General features: G+C 39.7%; 1 protein-coding gene across 1 annotated transcript in view; it reads right to left on the bottom strand.

The window, feature by feature from the left end:
- Positions 1–17,387, bottom strand: part of LOC139732083 (uncharacterized) — a 43,335-nt gene continuing 25,948 nt past the window's right edge. The window contains exons 8-15 of the mRNA XM_071642988.1: positions 13,407–13,504; positions 7,621–7,899; positions 5,661–5,739; positions 4,529–4,639; positions 3,882–3,979; positions 2,997–3,080; positions 2,218–2,562; positions 1–1,403 (exon numbers count right to left, since the gene is read on the bottom strand). Coding sequence (XP_071499089.1) covers positions 1–1,403; positions 2,218–2,562; positions 2,997–3,080; positions 3,882–3,979; positions 4,529–4,639; positions 5,661–5,739; positions 7,621–7,899; positions 13,407–13,504 — 2,497 coding nt within the window. The remainder of the gene's footprint in view (positions 1,404–2,217; positions 2,563–2,996; positions 3,081–3,881; positions 3,980–4,528; positions 4,640–5,660; positions 5,740–7,620; positions 7,900–13,406; positions 13,505–17,387) is intronic.

Below are 17,387 nucleotides of genomic sequence, written 5' to 3'. Positions count from 1 at the left end.
CTACCACATTCCCCTGCCCATCCCCCTCCCCCACCCTCTCCCCCTCCCTCTGAATCCCATTTGTGACCCTGGTCCAAAGGACCCCCTTCCCATCATCCCCCCACCCCTTCCACCAGCCACATCCCCTCCCATGAAGCCTGGGTCCTCCTCCCCTGTTCCGGGCCCCTCCTCCCACGTTCGCTTCCTGTGGGGCAAGGGAGGGAACTCCTCGTGGTCCTGGAGAGGCAGGGACCTCTCGTCAAAGTCTCTTGCTGGGTTTGCAAACCCAGGACCTCCTTGTCTGAAATCCTGGTCCTGACTTTCTCTAGTCCTCATTTGGCCACCGTCAAGGGGCAATAATGGTGGCCTGCGAAGGTCCTCGTCCTCCTTGCCAGGGGCCCCTCCAGGGGTTGTACTGTCCACTGGAAACCTACTATCTACATCTTGAGCCTGCTGACTCTCAAAAACCCTACTGGTGGGACCGTTGAAACGTTGGATTGAGCTTTGTCGCATGTCCTTGTCACCAAATTTTTCCTGCCGAAAATCAACATCCCCTCCCCCTGAAGGAGCAAAGCGCTCATCGCGATCTTCACCAGAGCGTACAATTGGTCCATTCCTTCTGGCCCCATCTGGACCAGGCATGGGTCTCACTGATGAACCCCCAGCAGGTCCACCGGGTTGTTCAAGAAGAGGGTTCTTCACATCGGGTGCCTGCCTCATATCAACATCACCAATCAGGGGTGCCTTCCTCAGGTCCACATCTCCCTGGCCAACGTTAGGCTGAGCATCCACTGTAGGAAGCAAAGGTTCTTTTGGAGGAGCTGTGATGAGTGACTGCGATGTTGGGGGAATTCCCGGAGAAGGCAGCAGGCCAGCCGGCTTTGGTTGTGGCAGCAGTCCTCCCTGGCTCCCAGGGTCTGGCAACAGACCTCCAGGCTTGGGTTTCTCCCCGAGCAGTCCTTTGCTCGGCGCTCCTGACTGGCTCTTTGGCTCCCCTTGCACTTTCTTAGCAATCTCAGTCTTTCCATCAGGTCCACTTGAGTTGTTACTACTCTCTGCTGGGGCTTTCTTCTCCTGTTTCGGTGGTGGAACAGCGATTGGCAGTGCCGCAATGCGTGCTGGCAAGGGTCTATCCGAGCGTTTGTCCTTGTTGAAGTTGCCGCGACTGCCATTCTGCTGCTTGAGACCTTGCTGGTTGTCGGAGGTGTCTGCAGGGAGGAAGCCTTCTTGCTTTAGCTTAGCAGCTAGATCAGGTGGGATGTGGCCCGCATCGTGGAGGACATTGATCGGGTTCAGGTTAGGTTTCAGGATGGGAAGGACCGTGCCGGCCGGTAGGTTGGCTTGGATGACATTCACCAGTGCCTCACGAGCAGCATTTTGCCCCTGCGTCCTGGCGATGAACTTAATTACTTCTATTGGGTTCCCTGCAATAAAAACCAAATGATTTACACCAATCACTAAGTTAAATCACTTTCAGTACAGTTTGTCCATACTGGCACTATCTACCCTTGAATAGCCAACAATAATCTCTTATCGGGCTAAAAGGAAACCCTGAAAAGAATCTATATTTTTACAAATAGGAGTGTACATCAACAATACTATAATAATCTCCAAATTTGTGGCAAGCCATGTTCTGTAAAGATTCTGATAGTCCATAGATTTCTACAATGCATGGCTGCCAGCACTGGTCTTGTATACTAATACTGTAAAAGTTCAAAGTTCAATCATTGTGACTGTCTAAAACATCAAAATCACACTAAAATTCATCTTTTCCAGCTGGGCAAGATTACTTACATGAAAGTTTTGATTTTCACAGCATATCAAAGATCATGCTGTCTCCTTTCAAAGTAGGCCTATTGAATTAAAAACGAACAGTTTATTTCAGTTGGGAACAGTTACAAACAACACATACCAGTCATGTACTAGTACATCCATCTGTAGTTTAATATGGTCACTGTACGATGATATGCACATCAGAGATTTTACATTTTCTCTTCAGGTTATCACGCAGATACTTTAAACACTGAAAGAGAGTGACTTTTCTGTCCTCCAAACAAACAGGTAAAAGTACGACCATCAATTTTATGTTTTGCACATATTGACACGTATCATTCATTCACCTGTTGGCATACATGAAGTGAAAGTTTGAGAAAGTTTTGATTGGTTGATTCACAGTGCCAAAACCAAAGCATGGAAGAAGCGGCAATTCTAGCACATGCCAATGAAGCTCACACATACCTCCAAAGTCTGGAATGTTGACAAGCCCCGAAGCATCTGCCTTCTCCTTGGCTCGTTTCAGGTCCATCTCCTTCCTCTTCTTCTCCTCCTCCGCCCTCTTCTTCTCCTCCTCCTCCTTCTTCTTCCGCTCCTCCTCCTCCCGTTTCTTCCGGCGCTCCTCCTCGATGTTTGGGGCGACGCCCGGTGCCTTGTTGGCCTCCCATTCCTCCTGGAAGGTCTGGGGGACAGGGCGGGCGTAGGGGACCTTCCGCTGCGGCTTGGGCTTCAGCTGTTCCAACTCCTCAATGGAGGAGTCCAGGCCTGGGATGGAGGTATCTAGAGTCTCTTCCACCACAGGTGCCACAACTATGGCAACAAGAATACAAACAAACATACACATAAAAATCATTAACAAAGAAGATTGATGGATACTGCTGTGGCCATTTTGTTGATTATCTATAATTGATTATGATAAATTACACAGCAACCATGATCAGGTAAGCTCTGAGATTGCGGACTTCTGCAGACCTTTTTGGCTACTGTTTCACCTTTTCGTCGATATCCACTGAAATTGTGATATTACAGTGTTATTTCACACATTTCTTATGCATAAATGTACATTTTGGATGAATAATCAACAAATCTGGAGGCATATGAGAACCATGTTTTGGCTTCAAGTCCTGGCCTTAGATTGCTTTGTGGCAGCTCAGATCCTACAACATGCACCTTTAACTAAACATTGAAATGAATTTCCAGATTCAAAATGCTTTACCCTATTAAAGTTGCTCTTCTAAACTCACCCGGTTCCTCCTTCCTCATGTGCTCTGGGACACCAAACTCCAGACCCATCCCAGGGATGACGGGAAGCGATGTCGTGTCATCGTCTACAGACACAGATTGCAGGGATAATAGAGACATACAAAGAACATTTACACACTTCTGTATAAAGGCACAATGCTCCTTCATAAATCAGATGAAATAATACTAGAAATAGGAATAAATGGACATGGTACTGTATAAGCTGTTATCTTCGCGAAGGTTTGATTTTCGCAAATCACTGTGGGACCGCGAAATTCACAACACACAAAAATGTCTACATGCGCTAGTGTAATAGTGCATCACTGTCATTTCGTGAGAAAACAGCATACTGCGAAAACCTCCCTGATCTTCTCATTCACAAAAATATCTGCATGTGAAAATAACAGCTTGTACAATAATAGAAGCAGGAATAACTGTAGTGGTAGTAGAAGCAATAATGACATTTGTAATAGAAGTAGTAGTGATAACAGTAGTATACATGGTGGTTGTGAAGGTAGTGGTGGTAATATTAATTAATGAATGGTTTCATAGTAAACCATGCAGTCTTCCTTGGATGTGAGTGTGGTCCAGAAAAGGTCCTTGTCAATCTCGACCTTTCAGCAAACATTTTCTCACCGTCCTCAGGATGATGAGTTCTTACTGTCCTCATTCCCCTCAGGATGGTAAGAACATACTTTCCAAATTGCGGATAAAGTTTACACCACTTGTACCGTCTGCTAATAGCTGCATCAAAATCAAAATGATTAAGAAGATTGAAAGTCTATCATAATCATGAACTGAAACAAGAATCATGCTTGAGCACTCTCCTGTAGCCTAATAGAGCACACCAACATCTTACAAAGCTATTTCACAGAAACTCAATTTACCGTATTCCAGGAGGTCCTCTGACGTCCCAATGGGAAGAGTGTTCAGGTTGTACCTATCCCTCATCTTATCTCCAGGTCGATTCCTTGTCCAGAATTTTCTGAAAGATATACAGCAAAGAAACATTTGAAAAATGCATATTCAAAACTATACATATAAATGTATAAACACATGTCCACAATTTATACAATCATGAGCAAAAATATTAGTTTTCATTAACAGCACTGCCATCACAGGTTTTGCTTTCTAAATAGTATCTTTTTTTTTACTTCCAAAACGTTTCATCAGAAAGACAATGAAAGAGGCTTTTGAGCTTGTAGGATCACAGGATTCTACCACTGAACCATCCATGGGTCTAGCATATGGAGATGAAGATCCAAATACTGCAAACAGCAATGCATTATTCTGAGCGCAGAAAAGCCATATTTTCTTTATTTTTTAACAGTATTTTCATCTTTCCTGCTATAGACATGTGAAGTAATATTATTTGGGAAAACAGTATCTTCCATGAAACCTGGAGTATTTTTGGCCAAAAAAAAAGTACAATAATGTGCAAAAAAAAACACACAATAAAATTACAATAGGCATTTTAGAAGCAAACTAAGATAACTTTAATATGATACATGAGTTGGGAAGTGGCATTACTCACGTTGTGTGGTCGTTGGAGCCAGAACAAAGCATGTGACCCAGAGGGTGCCAAGCCAGACTCCAGATAATACTCTCATGCGCCTCTTCAATCCCTCCAACCTCCTTCTCATTCCTGGACAGAAGGGGAGAAGACAATATCAACGACTTTCACTTACACATTCAATCAAGCTGTGGGGGGCCTGTGACATAGTGGATAAGACTCCCAACTCCAAATTGGAGGGCCAGAGTTCAATTCCTGCCCAGTGCTTACATCCTGGAATAGACAGTCTCACTTTTGGCCCAGGTGTATAAATGGGTACCTGGCAATGCTAGGGTAATAATAATGGCAGGGCCCTCTGGTAGAGCAGTCGCAACACTGAAGAGGTCCCTGGATAAAGAAAACCTTGTTATCATCATCCATCTGGCATTAGAATAACATATGACTGTGCATCATACAACCCACAAAGAAGATATGTGGGCCCATATTCACCAGTAAGCCTGCAAAATTGCATTTTCATTTGGCCCAGCTGAAGTGCGGCTCTTGGGTGGATTTTTATTTTTGTTATTGTTGTTGTCAACATTTTTTAAAATTTACCTTTTATAGATTTCAATTTGATGTCTGGAAACATAATATCAAGCAGAAGCAGTGTTTTAGTAGACTCATTTCATTCTTTTCTGTCCAAATATATCCAATTTGTAATCCATGAGGTTCTGAAAGTATGGATGATATTAACCACACAGAAACTTGAAGAAAAATCATCAGTACATGTGATAAATTTGACATGATAAGATTAAAATAGCGCTAGTGAGTTCCAAATTCAGAGTTAATCTACCGATCACTTCACAGTTTGTCAGATTAACATTGGCTCAAGCATTTTGAATCATTCCACAGAAGGGGAACACTGCCCTCTTTAGTCGACCCATGGCCAATTGTAAGGGAACACTTCCCTCTACAGTTGACCCAAGGCTCAGTGAAGGGAAACACTGCCCTCTTTAGCCCATCCACAGCCTAGTTGTTGTTGTTGTTTTATAGAAAGAAAGAAAGAAGAAAGAGAAAAATGGGGCCCTATACAAATAATTTGCCCCAGACAGCACTTAACATAAAACAGACATTATTAACACAGCCTAGTGTTAGCAAGAAGAGACACACTCACCCAACTTGCCAGAAGAGAATCCCACCATCTGAACCACCAGATACAAACAGGTTTTCATGCACAGGATGCCAGGCTATGGCTGTTCATTTGAAAAGAAAGACAAAAAGGGGAGAAAAATTGAATATTACCCTTACTTAGAATTCATTCAGAATATTTGCATCATCATGGTTGATTCTGTAAATGAATCAAAGCTTCACTGTAAGTTGAGCTCAAAAGAAATGTCTCTACATGATTGATTTGAAGTGACTGAAAGCATGGTAAAACTTATGTTTTTGTAACCTACAGTATAACCAATCACATCTCCTCCTGCAAAGACAGGGTGAGCCATTTCCTGAAGGAACCCATAACTATTGTGCAGCCTTGACAAAGTATTACTGCCAGGTACATCATACAAAGTCATTATACCATACATGTATTTTGTGATTCCCCTTAGCTTGTATTCTAGAGTTTCTTCAGAACGGAGTAAATATTTTTCAATCATTTCTTCAAATGCAATGCTTCATGTCATAAACACTAAAAAAAAAAAATTGGCATGCTAACTTTTATTTCAGGATCATACTTTTTTTTTCAATATCTATATTCTTCCAAACTTTCTTGCAAGATTTTGTTTGGGGGCTTTAACTCCTTATGTGCCATGTTTGCACATCCGACTCAGTCGACGACGTGCTAACTTCGCATATTCTGCTCAAATGAACAAATCCGCCCAATCATGTCAATAAATCGCCAAATGCAGCAGTACAAGGAAAGTGTTTTTCACACTTCCGTTCTTCTCACATAATAGCTTACATTTTATATTAAGTGATTGACTATAAAGTGATGTTCCCTACTGGATTTGCATGTAAATTAGAAGTTTCTGTCACTGTTTTGTGTGCAAAAGTCATGCCTCTGCAGTAATGCAGCTACTGTTCATTTCAAAGAAAAACAATCATAGATTTGTCATACAATTTCCATACATCACAGCAAAACTTGTCATTTTCTCTACAACTTCAGTCACACTATTTTATTTTGTCCAGCTTAACAAAAAATCTATAGAAGTTACATAGATTTGAAAAACAGGCGTGGTATTCTGAGGTCGTAATTAAGTCTGTAATTAACTTTGTGATTAAGTCGTGAAGTTAATAGGCCCTTAATCATGGGCAAAATCGGTATTCTAAGGACGTAATTAAGGTATGATTAAGTCCCCTGTAATTATCTTAGGTCCCTCCCATCTAATTGTTATTCCATCCAATCAGACGTGTTGTTAGAAGCCAAAATGATGATTGCAAGCGCAAACATGCCCTCAATGCGCGCTCCTGCACGCCCCCTGTAAGAGCTCCGTGCGCACACTCCGGTATTTGATTACAACCCCTCACCTACGCACGCGAAAATCTCAACCTCTTTGCTCACATAAAATGACAAAATTCCTTGAAGATCGGCTATATTTCTTTTTTTCTCTGAATTCTACGGATACCATGATAACAAGATTCAACCGCTCCTCGGTTACCGAAGACGGTAAGCATCGTTGTGGCAGAGAAAACTTGATGTAATGCGTGATATCGGAGTAGTTAATGACACTCTTTGTATCATTAAGTTTTCCATTAACTTTCATACTTAATTACACCCTCAGAATACCGATTCGTAATTAACTCTGTGATTAAGTCCTCTCGGAGGTGCACGCACATTGATACGCGTAAACGCGTAGGTCCTTCCCGCCAAAACGCTTGTTGCTATGGTAGTTGACATACCCCCAACTTAATTATGCTCTCAGAATACCAATTCAGTAATCAAGTGCTAATCAGACACTTAATTAGCTCTCAGAATACGGCCCCAGAATGTTTCTCCAAAGCATAACTGCATTAGTGTGTCAGAATAATGTGGCACACAGGGGGTTAACACCATTGGACATAAAGAGTTAAGGAATAGGCAACTGACTGTGACCTTCATGTGGTCATTGCCACCTTGTCCTTGTGGTCAGACTTACCAGTAGCCTCCTTCTTGTGACCCCTAAAGGTATTCATCTCCTTCATCATACGGATGTCAAACAGCTTGCACAGGTGATCTCGGGACGCGGTCAGCAGCCAGTTGCCGTTCATGTTCCACTTGGCGGACATGACGGTGGACTTGTGGGCATGCAGGGTGGCCAGGGCCTCGCCGGACCGAGGGTCCCACAGCTTGACCGGTTGCTGGGAGTCCTTGCTGCCGGACACGACGATGCCCTTGTGGGGGTGCCACTCCACACATCGCACGTCGGCACCGTGACCTGTGGACAGAGATCACTGGACATACACTACTGACCGGATGTTTGCTAAACACCCTCACAGTACTACTAGTACCTGAACTGTAATTACTGTGTATTCTAGGATATTTTTACCAAGGGAATAGTGCAACAAACTGGTATATATGAAGGCAGTACATGTAGGAATCATACCAAAGCTAGAAAAAGGTGAATTCGGGATAAAATCTCAACACTTACAAAGTTCTAATGATCAGATATTCAGCATGTCCTAACATGACATCAGAAAGTCTATTCAAAGCAGGGGTCTCGGTCAGGTCACTCTAACCCTGATAGCATAGTAATAACAAAAGGTAGCATCTTACAGCAGGTGTGATGCAATTCTACTAAACAGAAGCAACCTCCTTCCAAGTATGTGCATGAAAATCCTCCATTTTGTTAATTCCTCAACGTACAAAATGCACAACGTCTACCTCTTGGTCTGCGTGGGAGGACTGCCATTGACCACAAAGTGATATGCTAAATATAAAGTAGCGATTAGTGGTAACAATTTCTTCACGCATGCACACCTGTGTCATACTTCACTAGTAGAACTTCTCTGTAGCTGTGTATAGAAACTGACCTAACTTTGCATGATGGTATTGACAAGCTTGGGCAGCACAGAGCTTCTAACATTCACAAATCAAACTCAGGTAAGATCCAAAGGGCTTTCAGGGAAATAATGTCTGACATGCATTCCAGTACATAAAATTCCAAATCCGCACGGTTTTTTTCTTTTCTCAGGACATGAAAAATATATCTCTTTCATGGAGCCTTCTACAGAACAAGGAATACTTGTAACCTTTGACAATGCAATATTTTTTGTTGTTGTTGTTAATCTCATGTGCCACTTGTAAATTACATCACAGACATGACATCATGTCAGAAATCTTCAAAAAAAAAAATACATGCAAGTGTATCTAAATTATTGGCAGCATTGTATCCAGTGGAACAGGTGCTCTAAACATGTCTACTATTATTCTTATTATTATCATTAGTAGTAGTAGTAGTAGTAGTAGTAGTAGTAGTAGTAGTAGTAGTAGCAGTAGTAGTAGTAGTAGTGTCATTATTATTACCCTGTCCCTCGCCACTTCCAGATTGTGGTCTTACAGAAAACGCCTTCTCCATGTTTAGGCTGACACATATATCGTTGGTGGGGTGACAAAACCTCGTATCTCAATATTTGGTGAAAATGAGTTTTCTTCATTATATTGAAGCTAGGAACCATTACTATGTAATTCCCAATCCTCATATGCCCATCTGCAAAAATAAGGTCACAAATGAAAAATAAAAGTTGGCTGTTTCCATTGACTTACTTGCTATGGCAGCCATGTTTTTTAGCTCTCCTGAACATTTGACATTTTTTAGATACAAGGTTTTGTCACCCCACCAACGATATGTAAAATATAAGTCAATAAACACAAAGTAGCGGAAAGTTTTATCGAAAAAAAAAGGAAAGATTTACACTGATCTACAAGAAAGGAGAGAGTACAAAAATTATATTATGAACAATTCTGCTACTTCCCTTCTTCTTTGAACTGTCATTATTGACAAGTTGTTACAAGTTCTACAATTAGACGGAGAAGACACCCTCCCCTCATTTCTATTTCCTGTTGAGAAATAGAAAGAAATCTTGTGAATATTTGAGTAAGGGTCATTGGTAAACTATGACATCCTCACCTCAGCTAAGTTGCATGTTGTCATACTGTTATCACCACTTCATGGAAACATCTTAACTTTCAAATTCCATCATTATACAATGTCCAAGTAGATCCTTGTAATTTGATTGGAGGATTGTTGGTGGCGTGATATTGAATAAGTACTCCATTCAACGCGCCGTGCAATTTTCGTTCTATTTTTGCGTGCAACTTGGTTCGATTTTTTCGTTCTATTCAATAGTTCGAGAAAATGTATGGTACTGCATGTACTGTGTGTGTTGCATATTGAGGATCGCATGCAGCTAGCGCAGTGTACGTGTGCGGTACATGCATGCGCGTATGTATAGGCCTACGTAGTGCTAGTGTACGTGTGTATGAGCGCTAGCTGTGACCTGTATCTACACTGATTGCACAAGCCAGGAAGAGAATCGCAGTGGATCCACATGTACGTATGGCTATATTTTTCATACATAGACTTCTAGGCCTACTTAGACCTACCCATAATCCTCCAACCAAATAAAGATCTACTTGGACGTTGTATAAAACAAATAGTGTATGGTCTTTACTCGTGCAATGGAACAAGATTTTGCACTCGGTGAAAGATGAGGCGCACTATTAAACTCGGCTTCGCCTCGTTGAAAAGAGCGTCTCTATCTTTCACCTCGTGCGAAATCTCGTACCATTGCACTCGTGACCATTCACTATTTGTATACTAGTTTATCATCAGTCAAATTCAATAGAAACCTAACCCTTTTTGTTAATTTTCATTTTACTTTATTCCTTTCAGTTTTTGTGATTACTGCACTGTCCTCTGGAAATACCAAGTATCATAACTGGTAATTACATTAATTATGATAAGAATAATATTATTAATAATAATAGTTCAACATGAATATGGAGTAGTTTTCACCCTTGAAAAAAAAAATTGAAACAAACTAAATATATGGGAGGTTCCTGAAATAACTCCTCTTGCTGAAAGACATCCTTCAAAGTTTGTGTCTGCCTTTTGCAACTCTGAAAATCAGATTCCTTTTGAAAGCTGGCATATTGTAGAGACAGGTAATTCAGACCTTTTCTCAGAATAATAATAATAAAAGTGGAAACTTCTTAAAGGGGATGGCTAGTAACTGATCAGTGGGAATCAGTGGGAATGCTGGGGGATGATTGCTCCAATCCTTGTGGGATTCATTTAAAGGGTGTGTACAGTTCTGGTCGAGGTGAGGATTTAGCTTTTAACGTCTTGCGAGATATTCAGAAACCACTCTATGAGATGTCAAAGAGCATGCGATTCTAAGGGTTATCAAAAGTTTATTTGATGAAAATCGGTTTTGAAATGGCTGAGATATCCCAAAACAAGGTGAAACAAAGACATCCTAATAAAAGGCGTGGCCTATCGCCTTTTATTATTATCACTTTTTTGGATATCTCAGCCATTTGAAAACCAATTTCCATCAAATAAACATTGAATCCTTCTTAGAATTACATGCTCTTTTATATTTCATAAGAGGTTTCTCATTATCTCACTTAGGAATGTTCAAAGCATGAATCCCCACCTCAACCAGTACTGTACAGTCCTTTTAAAGGACAAGTTCACCTTCATGGACATGTGGATCAAGTGAATGCAGCTATATTAATAGAACACATCAGCAAGAGTTTGAGGAAAATTGGACAATCCATTTAAAAGTTATGAATTTTTGAAGTTTCTGCTTAGTCACTGCTGGATGAGAAGACTACTACAGCTTGTGATGTCACATGTGTACAACTATATATAATAATAAAAGAACACTGGACTTCCCTCTTTCAGAAACAAGAGGAATAATATTACCCTCAACATACGTCAGTGACGAGTCAAGGAAATGTGCACTTTTTTTCAAAAAGTAACATTTTGTGAAATTCTCTTTACATTTTCCTTTTAACGCTGTACGCATGTGACATCATACACTCTAGTAGTCTTCTCATCCAGCAGTAACTGCGCAGATACTTTAAAAATTCATAATTTTTGAACGGATAGTCCGATTTTCCCCAAACTTTCACTGATGTGTTCTACAAACATTGCTGCATTCACTCAATCCACATGTATATGAAGGTGGACTTGTCCTTTAAGAGTACATTATATATCTATTGTTGTGTGAAAATTATTTGCTTCAGAATGGTCTCATATTCAAGTAATGTGCAATTTAATGTTTCCAGGTTAACATGCCTGTACAGTGACGGGGCGATCGTTAACTATATTCAAGTTATAAATACATGTATCTCAATTGCAAGAGAAGTGAAGTCAAGAAATAGTATGTGAAGAAATGAGGTTGTCCACAAGTTGTGAAAAACTCAACTACAGCCTTCTCGTGATCACTACATGTAGTTCGAGAAAAAAAATATATATAGCTTCCTTATTCCCTTTCTCTCTTTGTTCACATGTTCATATTCAATAAACGTTTTGCAAATTCTCTTCCTACAATGCAACGTCGCATCATGTTTGAAGTTGACCTTCATAAAGGTAGCTAAATCAATTAGAGAGATGGAATCTTCATTAAAATTGACTGAAAGTATGAAAGATGGAACTCCAGTTTCACACATTTTTTACCAAATAGTGGTATTGGTCTAAAATAAGTGCAGAGAAGCCGGGGCGAGGCTATCTACATTTCAACTCTGCCACTGACTTGTGCACAAAGATATTACTGGGGGAAAATTTAGCAACTATAATCCTTTCCCACTAAAAGTGACCACTGCTAGGATGTAACTGTTATGCAACACATGTTTTTCTGATTTTCTTGTTGTTATTGCCATTCAAAAAAACAGGAAAATTATTGAGGATTTGCACGTAGGTCGATGGAAGGCCATATTGTCAATACTAGAGCTTTGCACATAATTGCACTATCACCATTTCCTGGAAGCACATGAAAAACTCTTATTCCACAATTTCTCTTTGTCTTATTCTATGTTGAATTCAACTAAACCAGTTTGAGCATGAAGCAGAATTGCACTTCAAAGTAAATGACCTATGGATTTTGGTGTCAATATAATTATTTCTCAAAGTACAGTACACTCCGATAACAACAGAAAAGGATATAACAAAATTTCCATTACAACAAAATAAAGATTCAGGTCCAAAATTATTGCCTACGATTGTACATGCAATGTACCTTTACATACTTATTTGGTCGGCTAATAATGAAATTTTGATGTAACGAAATCAAACTGCTGGTCAAAAGAAATTTGTTACAATGCTACTCGCCCGTGTGTCAAATGCACCCGTTTCTATCTTATCATAGAAAAGAATACCAGCTTTTTCCCACAGGATGCTCCAGCATTTTCACTGTAGCATGCTAATATAATGACTACAGTACATACAGAAAGCTTCCAAAACCCCGACCTTTGTTCCACTGCCGCATTAACATTTCAACTGTACGAGGGGAAGATCTGATTCTAAAGAAGGCTAAAACAGTGCACTCCCGTTATAATGAACACGGTTTTAACGAAATTCCGGTTACCAGTACAACGAAGTAAAAATTCAGGCCGCAAGATTATCTACTCTATATATTTCTTTTTGTTCATTTGTTTGGATATAACGAGATTTCGATATAATGAACGAAAATCGCCGGTCCCGAAGACTTCCACTGTATCTACTAGGAAGTAATATCCCAGTGCCGAACTCCATATTTCCTCATAACAGAAGGAAACTTACATCGCTGAATTCCACATTAGCTCATGAAAGAAGTTTGAATGGAGGAAATCTGAACGGACTACGTGTATCAAGGAAGGAAGCTGAAGTGGTGAAACACCGGACTAGCTGAAGGGAGGAAAATTGAAACATGAAAAAGAATGTCATGCAATACGCACCTCTCAAAATCCTCTCTTCATGGCAACGCAGGAAATCCCAAATCCGAACGGTTCCATCGTCAGAGCAGGAGCAGAACTTGGAATCAAACGGCGCGAAACTGGTAGGAGGGAGTAGAGTGAAGGGCACATAGGGTCATCTATCGGCATTTATCGTTTGTTTTTCTCTGCAAAATCCACAATGACGTTGGACTGCAAACGTTGGAGTGTCAGTGGAAAGTGGTTAGGTAGTAAAGCTGCAAATGTTTCTCTCTTGAGTCAGTAATTGTCTATTTCTATTCGATTGTCACGATTCATTTGTCTCTGCTCTTTGTGTATACATGTGCATGTGTGTGTGTGTGCATGAGTTGAGGCAGGTGAGTGGACATATCCTGGTTTATATACCTTTCCTCTTTGTCAGTGTATGAAATGACTGTAGACAAAATGAACAAATTATATGCTGTGTTGTTTATGTCTTGTTCTCCAAGAAGCTTGAGGTGAAAAGGGGGACAAGTTTAATCGACTGAAAAATGGAAAAAAAAATATGATTCATTTTGTACAAAGGCTTAAAATAGTAACATACAAATGTTCTGTCATGTCCCCCCCCCCCCACACACACACACACACTCTTCTATTTATAAGCAAGTCAAGAAAGCCATCCAATGACTGAAGATTAGCGATTATTGTCCTGTGAACCCCTGCCGAAACAGTGCCGAAGCAACCACACCCTACACTGCACCTCCAAGCAAAGGTCGGGTCATGTCAGCCCGAACAATCTACCTCTCACAATTTACACTGACATGAAGTACCGGTTACTGTAAAAGTGGACATTTTCGCGGTGTTGAAATGTTCGCGCATTTCGTGCAATCAGAAACAGCGCGAAAATAAAAGCACGCAAATATTTTTGCTTGCCATATGTTCCTGTGCGTGATGTCTTGATTCCGCGGAATTAAAAACACGCGAAACTCTTCTCATACGGCCAAGCGCGAGAAATTAGTTGAGCGAAAATATCCACTTTTACAGTAATCCTTTTCTCTCACTTTCTCACTCTCCTCCCATTACGATTCAAATCTTACGTCTTTGGCATACTTTGTCTCATTCTGACTCATCTCCTATGGTGCATGTCACATGCAAATTTCCTTGGAAAATACTGCATTGAAAATGAGGAGAAAAACACCATTCAGTGAAATTTAAATGACAGGTCAAAGTTCATGTCTGTCCGCAGCTTCCATCACGTTCGGCTTGCACCAGGCTGGTCTTTAAAGGGAAAGTTTCTCTACAGTTCAACATTTTCACTGCACATAGGTTTACCGTCTACACACGATGTCCAAAAACTAATTCTGCTTAAAGTTATTCCTGGTTGCAAAGCAGTGAGAACATGGATGCACAAAATCTAAATGGCATTTGCACGTGCTAGAGTAATACTGTTTATGTAACAAAATTCACAGAGAAAGAAACCAAGGAATTGAAAAGAATTTTGTGTTCTGTTTCAACAACAGTCATGTTCTGCTTTATGTCAACTTATAGCTTGCTAATAGATGGTATAGCCTCTCAAACAGGTGTTTTTCATTTTCAATGGGGTTTCTTTTCATGAAGTCCAGAAAATGAAGAGAAATGCCTTCTGCATGTCAAAGGAAATTTGCATCTGAACAAATTATCCTGCATTCACGCTCAAGCCCTGCTAATTCATGTTAATTTTCACAAGTCTGCGGCATACTGTAAAAGTGGAAATTTTCACGCATTTCGCGCAAATGAGAAACTAGCCCGATAATGAAAACAAAAAAAAATATTTTTGCTTGCAATATGTTACAGTAGTTCAAGTCTTGATTTCGTGGAATTAAAAATGCGCAAAACTCATCTTACCCAGCCAGGCGCGAATAATTACTCAACGAAAATATCCACTTTTACAGCACAAATGCTCAAAACAAAAAAAAATTAACACACAAGGTGGGAGAGTAAGTTGAATTAACCCACAAAAATCTACAACAGAAAGAGGATAAGCAGGCGACTTGTAAAATTGTGCACACTTGTGTTTGTATGATTGTCAAACTGCGAAGAAAAAGAGATGTGAATCTTAGGAGCAGTACTCCGTCAAAAAGATGAAGAATTTAAAGAACTTAGTCCTATATATGTAAGAGTAAGAATATAACCCTTCTAGAAAAAATAAAAAAGGATATATTCGCGGCGTTGCCCAAGAATGCATTTTACTTTCGGTTGCAGTTTTAATGTGTGAAAAAAAAAAGCTGCACAGTGTGAGAAGACTCTTCATGAACCTTAAAGGCACTTTTCACCATTCACAGATGAAACAAAAACCCAGCTTTAGTGCTTCAAAATAGTTCCATAATGTGAGTTACGGATAGAAACAACCAATGCAAAAATGTTAATCAGTATAACCAATGTTGTGTATTGTTAAATATACCAAATATGAACAATAGTTTTATTAAAAGTGTTTCTAGAATAAACCATATACAGCAACGGTTTATTGAGAAAAATAGTGATATCACCTTATAGTTTAGGCTATATCGCGGAATTTTTATTTATGGTAGGATGTTTCGTGATGTAACTGACCTACACATGTATGCATCATATATGCTAACTCAAAAAAAAAAAAAAAATTAAATCACTGCTCCCAATGGTAAACAGTGGCTTTAATCTGTTCTAAGACAAGTCTCAAGTGTACTCGGGCAGGTGTCTATGAGAAATGCATGTTGTAGCAAAATCAGCCCATACTCAACGGATTAAGGAGACATGTTAAAGACCCTACGGCATAATAAATAACGGAATGAGGATACAATTGGTACCCGTCTGATAGTCACCAAAATCTCTTGAAAAACAAGGTCTACTGCCTTTACGAAAAAATTGAGGTATGAGACAGCAAAGGGGGGGGGGGGGGGGGGGAGGAAGCACAAAAGCATACACTTCATTTTGAGTGGATTTAGACTCCCATTAGGTATGTTTCTTCTCGTGAGTGTTACATATTTGACAGCACAAAATTTCACTTTCTGGTTATAACCCAAACTAGGTATGTAAAGCATCTCCCATCAAGGGCAGATATCTTACTAATTGGGAACGTGCTAAATCGTCACTCGATTCATGGCTATAATTTTGGGCCTGTTATGTTGTATAGAGTGACATAAAAAATCTGTATTAGGAATGATGCCTGTCAAAATACAGTCATAACTTCTAATTTTACTGGAAAATAAAGAGATTGGATATTTACAGAATACAACCATGTCTGTTCTGCACAATAAGCTTATCAATGTTGATTTAAAAAAAAAATACATGTAATAATAATAAAACAAAGGATCACGATGTGGTGATACAACATAAGTAGAGGGGCAAAAGAGAAAAGATGTGTTTGAAATGTAAGTATGTATACACGTATGTTTGTATGGTATTATGCATCTATGTATATAGGTCCTGGAGTGTATGCTCATATGCTTGTGCAAGAGTGTGTGTGTCTGTATGTGAAGGAATGGAGTTCCTTTGTGGTGTTAGTTTTTTTTCAACAAATCCAACATCCAGTATACACCAATTTACAAAAATGTTGTGGATGGTCAATTTCTTCTTAAATCTTTGCAAATTTTTCATGTTTTGACATTAGAAAACTACCTTTGTTATGTGACTTTAAAGGCTTCCCGAAAGAAAGTTTGAGGTACAAAGAAAATTAGTAAATACAGTCAATGAGAACTGAAAAAAATTTAAAACAAATCAAATTCTGAGCATTGGTACTTTCATCCATAAACACACATTTTAGGAGCATGTATCATAAACTAACTTTAATGTCTATTTGTTGCTGTTGTTTATTTTGTTTTTCTTTGGGGTTGATTTCAACAATTGTACACATCTACATGTATTTCTGGGCTTACAAATTATAAATCTGATTGTTATACGGTTATCCGCATCTTTGTTTGATCACACAACCTACAATACAGGAACATCTGTGAAATTAACAAGAAAAATCTAGTTTCTCCACGAACTTAATTCCACAATCATAACTACAGC

The sequence above is a fragment of the Diadema antillarum genome, unplaced genomic scaffold (genome assembly GCF_040938485.1).
Source record: "Diadema antillarum isolate AM-2024a unplaced genomic scaffold, OU_Dant_1.0 scf00000002, whole genome shotgun sequence".
Classification (NCBI taxonomy): Eukaryota; Metazoa; Echinodermata; class Echinoidea; order Diadematoida; family Diadematidae; genus Diadema; species Diadema antillarum.
This window is presented reverse-complemented; position numbering and strand designations above follow the sequence as displayed.